General features: G+C 49.2%; 1 protein-coding gene across 2 annotated transcripts in view; it reads left to right on the top strand.

Annotated features, from left to right (window-relative positions):
- Nucleotides 1–14,260, top strand: part of LOC308483757 (protein-arginine deiminase type-2-like) — a 72,287-nt gene that overhangs the window by 28,587 nt on the left and 29,440 nt on the right. For both annotated transcript variants that reach the window (XM_081017955.1, XM_081017956.1), the window contains 5 exons: nt 1,402–1,585; nt 3,029–3,101; nt 5,491–5,552; nt 8,233–8,350; nt 8,850–8,975. In XM_081017955.1, coding sequence (XP_080874081.1) covers nt 1,402–1,585; nt 3,029–3,101; nt 5,491–5,552; nt 8,233–8,350; nt 8,850–8,975 — 563 coding nt within the window. The remainder of the gene's footprint in view (nt 1–1,401; nt 1,586–3,028; nt 3,102–5,490; nt 5,553–8,232; nt 8,351–8,849; nt 8,976–14,260) is intronic.

Raw genomic sequence — 14,260 nt, 5'->3', positions numbered from 1 at the left:
TGGAGCTCTGCACATCATGCGAAGTCTGCTGCGAACCATACAGCTGTGGTGGCAGTAAATCTCTCCCGCTAACAGAGACATCTTTGGCTCTCCTGGCTTGGAGTCTTTTCCAGCACATGTGTGCAAGATTAAATTCGCTCTCTCTTTCAAGGGTTGAGTTCTCCCAGAGAAGGATTGCTCCTTCCATGCCAGCTGACAGACCTGGCGAGTGGAGGATGAAAGGAGGTGCAGTGGGGAAAGCTGCCGGTCAGTGTAGACGACACTAGATGAGATGGACCGATAGTCTCTTTCTATACTCCTGTTTAAATCAGCCCTTCTGTCAGAACAATGAGGACTAGAAGCTTGCTTTATTTTTAAAGAAAAGACCATGGCTCAGTGGGAGAGCACCTGGTTTGAATGCGGAAGGTCCCAGGTTTGATGCCTCAGAGGGTCTAAAGACTTCCTGTCTCTAACAACAACAACAACAACAACAACAACAACAACAATAACAACAACTAATAATTTATTATTTATACCCTGCCCATCTGGCTGGGTTTCCCCAGCCACTCTGAGTGGTTCCCAACAGAATATTTAAAACACAATAAAACATCAAACATTAAAAACTTCCCTAAGCAGGGCTGCCTTCAGATGTCTTCTAAAAGTCAAATAGTTGTTTATTTCCTTGACATCTGATGGGAGGTTGTTCCTCAGACCTTGTGGGGGGGGGCAGACTATATATTTAGGGGCGGGGGATGAATGAATTCCTATGTCCCACAAATAACCCAGAGATGCATTTTAAATAAAAACATGCATTCTGCTCATGTAAAAACATGCTAAATCTGCAGGCCGGATTTAGAAGGCAATTGGGCCGGATCCAGCCCCCGGTTCCTTAGTTTGCTTACCCATTGTTTAGGGCTTTAAAGGTCAGCACCAACACTTTAAATTGTGCTCAGAAATGTACTGGGAGCCAGTGTAGGTCTTTCAGGACCAGTGTTATATGGTCTTGGCGACCGCTCCCAGTCACCAGTCCAGCTAGAGAGGTGTTTCTGCCAGTCAGTGAAGTCAGTCATGTGCTAGGTAGACTGATGGGCTGGCTCAGTAATAAGGCAGCTTCCTCTGTTCTTATTTAAATTGACTCACCCTTCAAAACCATGATGACCGGAGTCTTCCTGTTGTGCACCAACTGCAAGCAGCAAGAGACTCCAGGGGTTCCAGGTGCTTCCCGGGGAAAAAAGATGGAGGAGGAAGAAGAGGAAAATCAAAGCTTGGGCAATGTTGTGGCTGTGACCAGAGAATGAAGTCAATGCAAATGCAGATTGTAGGCTCTCTGGGACAAAGACTGGGGGAGTTTCAGGGTTCTGTGCCGGACCTGCAAATACCCAGTTTCACATAACCACCCTCTTTCTGCCTGCTCCCTTACAGAGCAGCTCCTGCCGACGCAGTCACTTTCGCGGTGAAGCACTCGGATGACGTCGAGGTTGAAATCATCAGCGACGGCCAATCGGAGCATGCCCCTGCCAATGGCGGGAAGCAGTGGCCTCTGGACCCCAAGACCACCTTGAGTATACAGATGACGCGTCCCAGCACTGAGGCCAATGACAACAAAGTAAGAGACATTCCCGCACTCGTTGCTTCCCTGAGCTCCTGGTAGGCTCAGTTTTGCATTCCAAGCAGGGGCAGCCTTTAGCAGTGGTTCCTGCGTTGCAGCGGGTTAGACTAGATGACCCTCAGGGTCCCTTCCAACCATACAGTTCTATGATTCTTTAGCTGTGATTACTGCACTGCAAAGGCTTTGACTAGATGGCCCTTTGGATTCCCTTCCCACTGTACAATTCTGTTACAGTGGTACCTCAGGTTACATACGCTTCAGGTTACATACGCTTCAGGTTACATACGCTTCAGGTTACAGACTCCACTAACACAGAAATAGTACCCTGGGTTAAGAACGTCGCTTCAGGATGAGAACAGAAATAGTGCTCCGGCGGCGCAGCAGCAGGAGGCCCCATTAGCTAAAGTGGTGTTTCAGGTTAAGAACAGTTTCAGGTTAAGAACGGAATGCATTAAGTTCTTAACCCGAGTTACCACTGTATTCTACAAGTATCAGGACTTGCAGGATTTCCATTTACAAATGCACAGCTTGATCAGGACAGGTACCAAGCAGCCAGGCACATGGCGAGGCAGGGATGGGGGCCTTTGCTGGGCAAATGCAAACGCTGCAGTTTAAATTCACCTTTTAGGGAGCATCAGCTGCCGCTGAGTAAACATGCACCATTTTTCTTGGCAGTTGTGCGGGGCAAAAGTGTAGGGTCATGTGAATCTATTGTTTCAGTTCTGCTTCCAGCTGATTGCAAAACTGAAATCACCATTGGTGTCTCTAAAGGGGCCGTGGTGTGGCAAGGGCTGTGGTTTTGTACCAGTCCCCTAATGATGCAAGCTTCATCCTCAAAAATACCAAGGCGGGCAGTTATTTTCCTGGCATAGAGACTGGAGAGCTCTAAGCTCCGAAGGACTGGCGGTGAACATGCAGCTGACCCTTATCTGGCACAACGTATCCTTGGATCCCTTTTCCATTTCATAGGATTGTAGCGTTGGAAGGAACCCTGAGGATCATCTAGTCCAACCCCCTGCAATGCAGGAATCACAAATGGCCACGCAACCTTTGCTTTAAAACTGCCAAGGAAGGGGAATCGACCACCTTCCAAGGGAGGCCATTGCGCTGTCGAACAGCTCTTGGTGTCAGAAAGTTGTTCATTTATTGTAACTTGAATTTATTGGTTTGGATCCTACCCTCCAGAACAGGAGAAAACAAGCATGTTCCCTCTTCCATGGGACAGCCCTTAGGAAGATGGCTATCGTATCTCCTCTCAGTCTCCTCGAGTCTAAACATACCCAACTCCTTCAACCATTCCTCATAAGGCTTGGTTTCCAGACCATCATCATCTTGGTCACCCTCCTCTGCAAATCTCCCAGCTTGTCAATGTAGTTCCAGATTGTTCCTTTGGCATTTTAAAACTTTTAACTCTGCATTGTACCTTCTTTCCTTCCTCAGGTAACTGTGGGCTATTATGGTGAGAATGGAGGCCACCCCATTGACCAAGCTGGTGTTTTCCTGACGGGAATTGGTAAGTATGAAGATGTGCTCTCCCCCTCTCTTTCTCTGTCTTTCCCCCTAGGATCATAGAGTAGGGAAGGACCAGATGGCCTTCTAAACTCTGCTTAGAAACCTCCAGCGAAGGAGTGTCCACAACCTCCCAAGGCAGTCCGTTTCACTTTCAAAAGGTCTTGCTGTCAGAAAGTTCTTCCTGATGTTGAGATATTTGAGAGATGGCTATCCTGTCTCCTCTTTTCCTCGCTAAACATACCCAGATCCTTCAACCATTCCTCATCTGGCTTGGTTTCCAGACCCTTGATCATCTTGGTTGCCCTCCTTTGCACGCATTCCAGCTTACCAATATCCTTCTTAAATTGCCGTGCCCAGAATTGGACACAGTATTTCAGGTGTGGTCTGACCAAGGCAGAAAAGAGTGGTACGATTACATTGGGACAGTAGACTTCTGTTGATGCAACCTAGAATAGCATAAGCTTTTTTTGCTGCTGTATCACACTGTCATGTTAAGCTTGTGGTCCACTAAGACAGCTAGATCCCTTTCACATGTACTACTGGCACGCCAGGTGTCCCCCATCTTATATTTGTGCTTCCGGTTCTTCCCGCCTAAGTGCAGAACCTTACATTTGTCCCTGTTGAAATTCATTTTGTTAATTTGGGCCCAGTTCTCCAATCTGTTAAGGTCATTTTGAATCCTGATTCTGTCTTCTGCGGCATTAGCTACCCCTCCCAGTTTGGTGCCCTCTGCAAAGAGGAATCTTTTGTCTCCCCACCAAGGAATTGTCGTCTGACGCAGCTAAGAAGCTTCCACTGTTGGAGGCTGCCATTCTTCTGAATCTCAGTTGCTGGAGGGCAGAGGGCCCTTGTGCTTGGGTCCTGTTTGCAGACTTCCCATGGGGGTATCTGGCCATCGAGTGTGAGAACAGGATGCTGCGTTAGATTGGCCATCGGCCTGATCCTGCAGGCTGTTTTTAGGATCTTTCTTACGCTATGCTTTTATCAAGCGGTTTTAAACTCTTTCTAAACAAAACAACTCTGAGCTGGCACCCTGGAATTCCTGGCTGCATCTGGAAGAACCTACCAGTACTGGTTGTGGAGGCGGTGGAGCAATTTTTATCTACAGCCGTACCTTGGTTCTTGAACGGAATCCGTTCTGGAAGTCCATTTGACTTCCGAAAACGTTTGAAAACCAAGGCGCTGATTCCGATTGGCTTCAGGAGCATGTTCAGCTTCTGAAAAAAGTTTGCAAACCCGAACGCTCACTTCTGGGTGTGTGGTGTTCGGGAGCCAAAACGTTCGAGTCGCAAGGAGTTCGAAAACCAAGGTACGGCTGCTTCATTTTGCTCTGGCCTTTTTTGTGAAAGCAGGGAGCTCCTTCCACCCCAGCTGTGCTGGCTCTTGTGGCCGTCGCTCCAGAGAAACTGTAGCCGTGAGCGTTGTCCCTCTGGTCTCCAAGGCAGCAGTGAAAACAGCTCTCCAGCAATGTCGGGGTTGTCTCACATGATGGGTCCGGATGCCGTCGGGAAACCGGATAGTTGGCCCTCCTTGAAAGGTGGATGGGTGGGTGGGGTGTATGTTACTGGACTCTTGAATCAGGCTAGTGAGGACTGTCTTACACACACACACACACACACACACACACACGCTTTGTTACTTATTCTTAGAATCATAGAATTGTAGAGTTGGAAGGGATCCCTGAGGGTCATCTAGTCCAACCCCCTACAATGCAGGAAGCCCAACTGAAGCATCCATGACAGATGGCCTTCCAACCTCTGCTTAAAAACCTCCAACGGAAGAGTCCACCACATTTCCAACGGAGTCCATTCCACAGCTAAGGTTTAGTCGGAATCTCCTCATTTGAATCCATCCATTTGGGTCCTGCCCTCTGGAGCAGCAGAAAACAAGCTTGCTCCCTCTTCTGCATGCTCCTTGAGGACTAGTGCCTTGCATTATTTTTAGCAGGAGGCAGTAGCTCTGTGGTGCAGCTCCTGCTTTGCATGCAGAAGGTTCTGGGTTCAATCCCCAGCAGCATCTCCAGGTAGAGCTGGTGAAAGACTCCCTGTCTGAAGCCCTGCTGCCAGCCAGTGTAGACACTGCAGGGGTAGGTGGACCAGAGCTCTGGCACACCAGAAGGCAGCTTCCTAGGTTGTTAAATAAGCCCATCATTCAGATCCATGAAGGCGGGGATCTTAGGGGAAAGAGCACAGAAGTAGCATGGAACTGTTATAGATGGATCGGGAAACTGGGAAACTACCCAATATCTGGCTTTTCTCTCTAAGTAAAGGTAAAGGGACCCCTGACCTTTAGGTCCAGTCGCAGACTCTGGGGTTGCAGCGCTCAGGAAATGTCCCGGATATCCCACAAATTGGGAAGGGTTTGCTGACTCGACTTTTATATTTTTCTAGAGATTTCTCTGGATGTCGATGCTGACCGCGATGGGGTGGTGGAGAAGAACCACCCCAAAAAGGTGAACATTTCTTCCTGCTTTTGTTTGCATGGAGATTTGCAAAGATGTGGTGAAGAGATTTAAAAAAAATAAAAATGCCGGGGGGGTAATCCCTTCACCAGCCTGATCAGTGCTTTTTTCCCTAAAGAAATGTTTAGGGTTACTCTCATTTTCCTACTCATATTGAATTACTGCCCCTCAATGAGGCCAAACTTAGATTCACCAAATATTTTGGGGTTTACACACCCCCTGCATCCCCCAGAAAAAAAGCACTGAGCCTGATGCTCTCCACCTGTTTTGAATCACAACCCCCATTATCCAGTGCCACCGGAAACACTCTCTTTGTGGCTCATGGGTGTTGTAGTCCATCGCAGCTCGAGAGGCACCAAGGTGGGTGACGGCTGGACTAAGGTCACTTGCTGGTCCTGGCACAGAGCTGGCCCTTGGCTTCCTAGGATGGGAGCAGATCATTTGAAGCTCTTCTTTGTGACACTAAGCTCTCCTCTCTGAAATCTGAACGCTGATATCTGCCTGAAATCCTGGAGAGCTGCTGCCAGTCAGAGTAGACCGTACTGAGATGCATGGACCAGTGGTCTGACCTGGTGAAAGGCAGCTTCCTTGTTATATCATAACCTTCAGGACTGGGGCATCTGCCTCCTTAGTGCCCACCTACAAATGCCTGATCCCGGTTGTGTGCTTCTGTCCCCAAGGCCTTGCGGAAACAGGACAGCTCTCCTCTCCATCCAGCCGTCTGGGGAGGTGGGGGTGCAGGACGGAGTCAAATGGGGTTAGCCCTCAGCCCTGCGAGGCATTTAAATTGCCATGGAAAGCTCCCATGGAAAGGCTGGGACACTCTGTATGAAAGGGGAGCCTCCCGCTCTGCTCTGCCCTGCCCTGCCCTGCCACCCGTCCTTTGGCACAGAGGCCCTCCATTCCTCCAGGCTCCCTGCTGAGGCGAGGCAGTGATCCCTCTGGGCTGCAACGCTCCTTGGAAAGAGCCTCTTGCTACCCTGGGGTCAATCGGGGCAGAATGCTGTGCCCAACAGAACTGCAACCCAGAGCCTTCCTTAGAATCTGACTCCCAAGGAAAAGGGGCACTGAGTGTCCCAGCTACTGTTTAGGAGAAGAACCTCAGAAAAACCCCATGCTGATCAGGCCAATGGCTAATAATAATAACTTTAGTATAATAATTTCATTATTTGTACCCTGCTCATCTGACTGGGTAGCCTCAGCCACTCTGGCCAGCTTACAAAATGCAGTGGTACCTCGATGTCTCCGTTGCCAAACGTTTCGGTTTTCGAATGCCAAAAACCCGGAAGTAAACACTTCCGTTTTCGAACGCGCCTCAGAAGTCCAACGGCTTCCGCTGCGTGTTTTTCAATTTTCTCAACGGAATTGGCAGACAACCCTTTGTGCCTCGGTTTTCAAACGTTTTGGAAGTCGAATGGTCTTCTGGAACGGATTACATTCGAGAACCTGAGGTACTACTGTATACACTAACATAATAAAATATTAAACATTTTTAAAACTTCCATATGCAGGACCGCCTTCAGATGTTTTCTAAAGGTTGTATAGTTCCTTATTTCCTTGGCTCGGGGGTGTCATGACTCCATACCCTCCAACATCTCCCTGATGGAAAAAGGGATGTCCTAAGGAAAAGAGGGACAGTCCGAGATCAAATCAGAAACCAGGACGGCGTCTGTAAATCCAGGACTGTCCCTGGAAAATAGGGAAACTTGGAGGGTCTGCAAAATGATTATCAATCTCACCAAGACAACTGATTAAATTTTTAAAATTTATTTATTTATTTCACAATGGACATTGCTTGGTTGTAGAAGGGGGAAAAAACCTCAACGGTAAAACGATACAATTATCCATAAGAATAATGATTTTTAAAAAATCATTGAAGGCCAATGCATGCAGAAAGTCATTGACGAACCCACAGTAATTGGGTCACAAATCTGCAAGAGCAGAATGTGCTGCTTTGTATAGTTACTCATCTCCTTGACAGGAGGAGGGCGTTCCACAGGGAGGACACCACCACCAAGAAGGCCCTCTGCCTGGTTCCCCATAACCTTACTTCTTGCAGGGAGGGAACCTCCAGAAGGCCCTCAGAGCTGGACCTCAGTGTCCGGGCTGGATGATGGGGGTGGAGACGCTCCTTCAGGTATACTGGTCTGAGGCCGTTTAGGGCTTTCAAGGTCAACGCCAACACTTTGAATGGGGAGCTTACTGCGAGCCAATGTAGGTCTTTCAGGACCAATGTTTAGACAGTCCTGGCAGCCACTCCCAGTCACCAGTATGGCAGCTGCGTTCTAGATTGGTTGTAGTTAACTGTTGGAGAACGTCCAGCGGGCAGTGGGGAAACAGAATTTATCTTATTGGCACAGCACTGGTTCAAATGATAAAAGCAAAAAGGGGAAACCCTTTGCCCCATTCTGCTGGCTAAACTCAAGAGGCAGTGGTGGTGTAGTGGTTAGAGTGTTGGACTAGGATCCAGGAGAGACAAGGGTTCAAATCTGCCCCCCCCCCGGACTCGGCCATGAAACATGCTGGAGTGACCTTGGGCCCAGTCACTGCCTCTCAGCCTAGCCTACCTTGCAGCGTTGTCGTGGGAATTAAATGAGGAGAGGGAGAGCCACCTTGAGCTCCTTGGAGGTGAAAATGCCATCGAAATGCAATGAAAGTGTTGCACTTCCAGGCGGCGTGGACGTGGGGTCCAGATGGGCAGGGTGCTGTTCTGCTGGTGAACTGCGATAAGGAAAGTCCGTACACCGGAAAGGAGGACTGCCAAGATGACAAAGTCTTCTCGAAGGATGGTAGGTGGGCGTCTGTTGAATCCCCAAATCCTTTATCTTTTCTTTTTTGTAACAGTATTTTATTCTTTTTCCAATCTAGAAAGTTACGTTTGTTACTTAGCAATTACGGTACATTCTAATTCAACAAAACTAGTGACTTACTGCTCACCTGACACGGATGTTTGTAACTCAAATTACATACAGTTGTGTCTTAAGGTTCCGCCTTACCTAATTTCACCCTCTCTGACATGTTTCTTAATATATTCTGCTATTTTCTAGCACTTCAAACCCCGCTGTGATCCTTGCATTTGGGAAATAACGTTTTATACAGACTAGAAAAGGGTTCCCGGTCTTTAAAGGAGTCTAGATTTGTATCAGCGCCATCAATTTTTCCATCTCTGCATATTCCAAGATTTTCATCACGAACCCCCAAATTCTGATGTGCATTTCTCTTTTCTTTTCCTCCCCCCCACCCCGGGTCTCCTTTCCTCTCTCTGTCCCGGGCATCGAACCCCCGCAGACCTGGAAGACATGTCCCGCATGATTTTGAGAACAAAAGGCCCTGACCGGCTGCCTCCAGGCTATGAGATGGTCCTCTACATTCCGCTGTCCGACTGCGACAAAGTTGGGGTATTTTACCTTCAGAGTAAGTGGGCTGTCTGTTTCCGCTCTCTGTGTTGTAATGTTTTTACTGCAAGAATCATTAGGACATAAGGAGAGCCTGGCAGCTGGATCAGGCCCAGTGCCCGCTTTGGTCCAGCCTCCTGTTTTTGCATTGGCCACCCCAAAGAGAAGCCTACAAGCAGGATCCAAGCACAAGAGCCCTCTCCCCACCTGCAATTTCCAGCAACTGAGATTCAGAAGCTTTGCTGCCTTTCACCATGGAGGCAGAGCAGAGCCATTGTGGCTGGTAGCCATCAATAGCCTTCTCCTCCTCCTCCTCCTCCTCCTCCTCCTCCTCCTCCTCCTCCTCCATGAATTGGTCCAATCCTCTTTTAAAGTCATCCAAGCTAGTGGCCAGGGACACGGGTGGCACTGTGGGTTAAACCACAGAGCCTAGGACTTGCCGATCAGAAGGTCGGCGGTTTGAATCCCTGTGACGGGGTGAGCTCCCGTTGCTCGGTCCCTGCTCCTGCCAACCTAACAGTTCGAAAGCACGTCAAAGTGCAAGTAGATAAATAGGTCACCTCCAGGCTTGATTAACTCGCTCTACGCAGGGCTGCCCTTGAAGCTGACCCAGAAACTCCAGCGGGTGCAGAATGCCGCGGCGAGGCTCCTTACGGGGTCCTTGCCGCAGGATCACATTCATCCAGTGCTTTACCAGCTGCACTGGCTCCCGGTGGAGTGCAAGGTCAGGTTTAAGGTGCTGGTTTTGACCTTTAAAACCCTATGCGGCCTAGGACCCACGTACCTACGGGACCGCCTCTCCTGGTATGCCCCGCAGAGGACCTTAAGGCCACAAATGACAACACTTTGGAGGTCCCAAGTCGCAAGGTGGTTAGATTGGTCTCAACTAGGGCAAAGGCCTTTTCAGTACTGGCCCCAACTTGGTGGAATGCTCTGTCACAAGAGACTAGGGCCCTGCAGGACTTGACATCTTTCCGCAGGGTCTGCAGTCAGGACTCAGTCTGACCCTTATGTTTCCCTCCCCTTATGGTTTTGATCTATGGGCTACTATTAAAATGAGGCTGCATTTTAACCTGTATTTTAAATTGGTTCTCCCCCCATTATGTTTTTATTGTAATTTAGCCACCCTGAGCCCAGCTCTTGCGGGGTATAAATAAAATTTATTATTATTATTTGTGAATAGGTGGCAAAATTTTAACCTCATCTCCCCCCCCCCCCACCTGAGAAAGCGCATGCACATGTCACGTTAATTCTCGCACCTGCATCTCATTTGTAGCAAAGAGCAGCTTGGGAATAATTAGGCCTGATGGGTCGTCAACACATCTAATTAGAAAGGACCCCGGTGTCTTCAACATTCCAGTAGCTCCGTTGGTGCCCAGAGACGGGCCCACCGACAACTCGCTGAAACCAGGCATTGCAATTGGAGCCGACCGAGGGGAAGGGGCGGCATTCCCTGGCAAGGAGCTCCAGAGGGGCTTGTCAATCGGCTGCTAACTCTGCCTCTGTCAGGAGCTGCTCTCTGAGAGATCCTAGGGAAGCCAGCCAAGCCGAGTGGCCCGGGGTTACCTCTCAGCGTTCTTCCTAGGGAAGGAGGCTGGCTGTTTGCTTCTCTGAGCCGTGGAATAATTAAATGGGTGATCTGGGTGAAGGCTCCCTAAAATCTCTGGCGAAGGAGGACAGCCCCCCCCCCATCTGTTGTGAAGTGGGGCGAAGAGGGAAGGGGTGAAACTTCTGAGCTCCCTCTTACTAACTTAAGGCTCGCCAGCTGGTGTTTTCATTGATATTTTCTTAAACTCAAGCTTGGCCAAAGTGGAGCAGGGATCGCATTTAAGCAAATATTGGCTCATTCGATCTCATTTTTCTGTTAAGCTACAAATGACTACCGTATTTTTCGTTCTATAGGGCGCACCGGCCCATAGGACGCACCTCGTGTTTTTTTTTGGGGGGGGAAATGAATAAAAAAAATTATCCCCCCCCCCCCGCCGCGGCTGCCGCCCCAAGCCTTGTCCACACCTGCAAGAAGCACGGGGCACCCTCCGGAGGGCTCCGCGTGCTTCGGGCTGCAGGCTACCGCCCCAAGCCTCGCGCGCTCGGCGGGACCTCCCACCGGGCGCGCGAGGCTTGCAGACACTCGCCCGAAGCACGGGGAGCCCTCCGGAGGGCTCCCCATGCTTCGGGCGACAGGCTGCCGCCCCAAGCCTCGCGCGCTCGGCGGGACCTCCTGCCAGGCGCGCAAGGCTTGCAGACACTCGCCCGAAGCACGGGGAGCCCTCCGGAGGGCTCCCCATGCTTTGGGCGACAGGCTGCCGCCCCAAGCCTCGCGCGCTCGGCGGGACCTCCTGCCGGGCACGCAAGGCTTGCAGACACTCGCCGGGGCTGCAGGCTGCTGCCTGCAAGCCTTGTGAGCCCGCGGGAACTCCCACCGGGCTTGCAAGGCTTGCGGATAGCTTCCTGAAGCCTGGAGAGCGAGAGGGGTCGGTGCGCACCGATGCCTCTCGCTCTCCAGGCTTCAGCGAAAGCCTGCATTCGCCCCATAGGACGCACACACATTTCCCCTTCATTTTTGGAGGGGAAAAAGTGCGTCCTATGGAGCGAAAAATACGGTAGTTGAAAGTGTCCTGGGCTTTGTTACTTCCGTGAACTCTTTTTCCAGAGTGCTTTAAGGGAAGAGATGTAGTAGCTCTGTGACATGCAGAAGGTGCCAGGTCCAACCCCTGGCAGCATCTCTAGAAAGGCACTCCTTGTCTGAAAACCTGGAGAGCAGCTGCAAGTCAGTGTAGACACTGCTGAGCTACATGGTTTGACTTAGCAGAAGGCATTTTCCTACGTTTTAAAATCAGCCCTTCATTCAGCACAATGAGGACTAGAATCTTGAGAGGGGGGAAACATAGCTTAGTTGGAGGTTACTTGCTTTGTGTGCAGAATGTTCAGTCTCTGACATCCCCTAATTAACGGAGGATTTTTCGATTGCAGACAAGGTGAAAGGACTCTTTTGGCCTGGGATTTTGGGCAGCAGCTGCTGGTCAGAGTTGGCAGCACTATTCTAGATGGACAAATAAATGCGAATTGGTGTAAGATTGTGTGTGTTTGTGTGTGTGTGTGCGTGTATAATGTTATACCATCATAACACACACACACACACACACATATATGTATATAGACGTGGGTGGCGCTGTGGTCTCAACCACTGAGCCTAGGGCTTGCCGATCGGAAGGTCAGCGGTTCGAATCCCTGCGGCGGGGTGAGCTCCCGTTGCTTGGTCCCTGCTCCTGCCAACCTAGCAGTTCGAAAGCATGTCAAAATGCAAGTAGAGAAATGGGTACCGCTGTGGCAGAAAGGTAAACGGCATTTCCATGCTTCTCCGGCTTAGTCATGAACCGGAAGCTGTCTGTGGACAAACGCCGGCTCCCTCAGCCTATAGAACGAGATGAGTGCGCAACCCCAGAGTCATCCGCAACTGGACCTAATGGTCAGGGGTACCTTTACACACACACACACACACACACACACACACATGATGATATCTTCCCATGTAGATTGACAAAGGAGTCAGCTTGTATCCATCTAGACATTACCCAGAATAGACCCATTGAAATGAACAGACTGAAGTTAGTATCATGTCCTTTAATTTCAATGGGCTTACTCTGAGCAGGGCTCAGTTGATGGCAACGCTCAGTGTTAAACAACTGAAGGTCACGTCTTCAAGGTCTTCCAGTGATGGGCGTTTAGCTCTTAAACGTAGCTGCAGGTGGGTATGATGCCCACCCACTCCAATAAAAGCCAACCTTTGGCGACCACCTCATTTTACAGCAGCCACAAGACATTTGCTGCAGCCCGTGACATCATCACTCTGTTTGGCCTCCCCTAATCCCCAGGAGACATCTCTGCCTCCGACACGCCTTGTTGTGTCTTTTATTGCTGGTTATAAAACCAGATTCGGTTACGGGGTTGTTGGATGGGGCTAAAGAAGGGGGGGCAGTGGAGAATGCTGTCCGTGTTGGAGAGGCCTGGCTGGTGGGATTTGCAGTAATATCCAAGGCAATATGATGACCAAGAACAACAATGCAATATCAATATAAACTCTTTATATAGTCTATACGGAACATTGAACAATATGAGAAACCAAATAAACAGAAGTCTTATAAGTCTCTGAAAGTCTTTGTAGACTGTGCAAGTCTCTGAAAGAAGCAACGGGTCAGATTCTTATCTGATGAAAACAAGCCGTAAATCTTTGTTTTATGACGTCCAATGCTGCCGAAGTGGTCCGCAATCAGATGTAGTGAACAGTGAGTTATTGTAAGTTGCCATGTATATGCAGGTCATCGTTTCAGTAATTCATTTGTAGTTTATGAAACATTTCTGTATCCTTCTGCTGTGCTGAAGAAGAATTCTACAAAACAGTGGGTATATCCAGAATCACTGTTCACTACGTCTGTTTGCAGACCGCTTCGGCAGTGTTGGACATCATAAAACAAAGCTCTGTGTTTTCAAGAGAATCCATCAAGAGAACACATTTAGTGACATTCAGAGATTTATAAGATTTCTGTTTATTTGGTTTCTCATATTGTTCAATGTTCCTTATAGACTATATAAAGAGTTTATATTGATATTGCATTGTTGTACTTGGCCATCGTGTTGCCTTGGATATTACTGATAATTGTTTGCAACACAGGGGTTTAATTGTTTGGTTACTTATTGGTGGGATTTGCAGCCAGGCCTGGCGTGAGGTGGATGTGCCTGTCAAAGGGGGATGAGTGGAAGATCAATCCCCAGAGGTGGCATCTATCCACCTATGGGAAGGTCGTAGCTCAGCAGTAGGACACCTGCTTGGCATGCAGAAGGACCCAGGTTGGATCCCCAGCACCTCCAGGTGAGACAGGGAAGGATTCCCTGCCTGGTACCCTGGAGAGTCATTGCTGCCAGTCCGTGCGGATGATAATTGAGCTATACGGCCCAACAATCTTAACTTGGTATAAGGCAATTTGTCTGTATTCCTAAATCCTACTCAGAGCAGGTCCACTGAATGAATGGACCTACCTCACACAGTTGTTGTGGGGATTAAATCAGGGGCAAAGAGAAAACCGTGTACACCACCTTGGGGCCCTCTGGAGAAAACAGTGGGATTGAAATGCAAAAATTAAATAAATACAGTGGTACCTCGGGTTAAGTACTTAATTCGTTCCGGAGGTCCGTTCTTAACTTGAAACTGTTCTTATCCTGAAGCACCACTTTAGCTAATGGGGCCTCCTGCTCCTGCGCCGCCGGAGCATGATTTCTGTTCTCATCCTGAAGCAAAGTTCTTAA

This window comes from Podarcis pityusensis (genome assembly GCF_964106645.2).
Source record: "Podarcis pityusensis genome assembly, chromosome: 8".
Taxonomy (NCBI): Eukaryota; Metazoa; Chordata; class Lepidosauria; order Squamata; family Lacertidae; genus Podarcis; species Podarcis pityusensis.
Note: the sequence above shows the minus strand (reverse complement) of the source record. Positions and strands in the feature narration are given on the sequence as shown.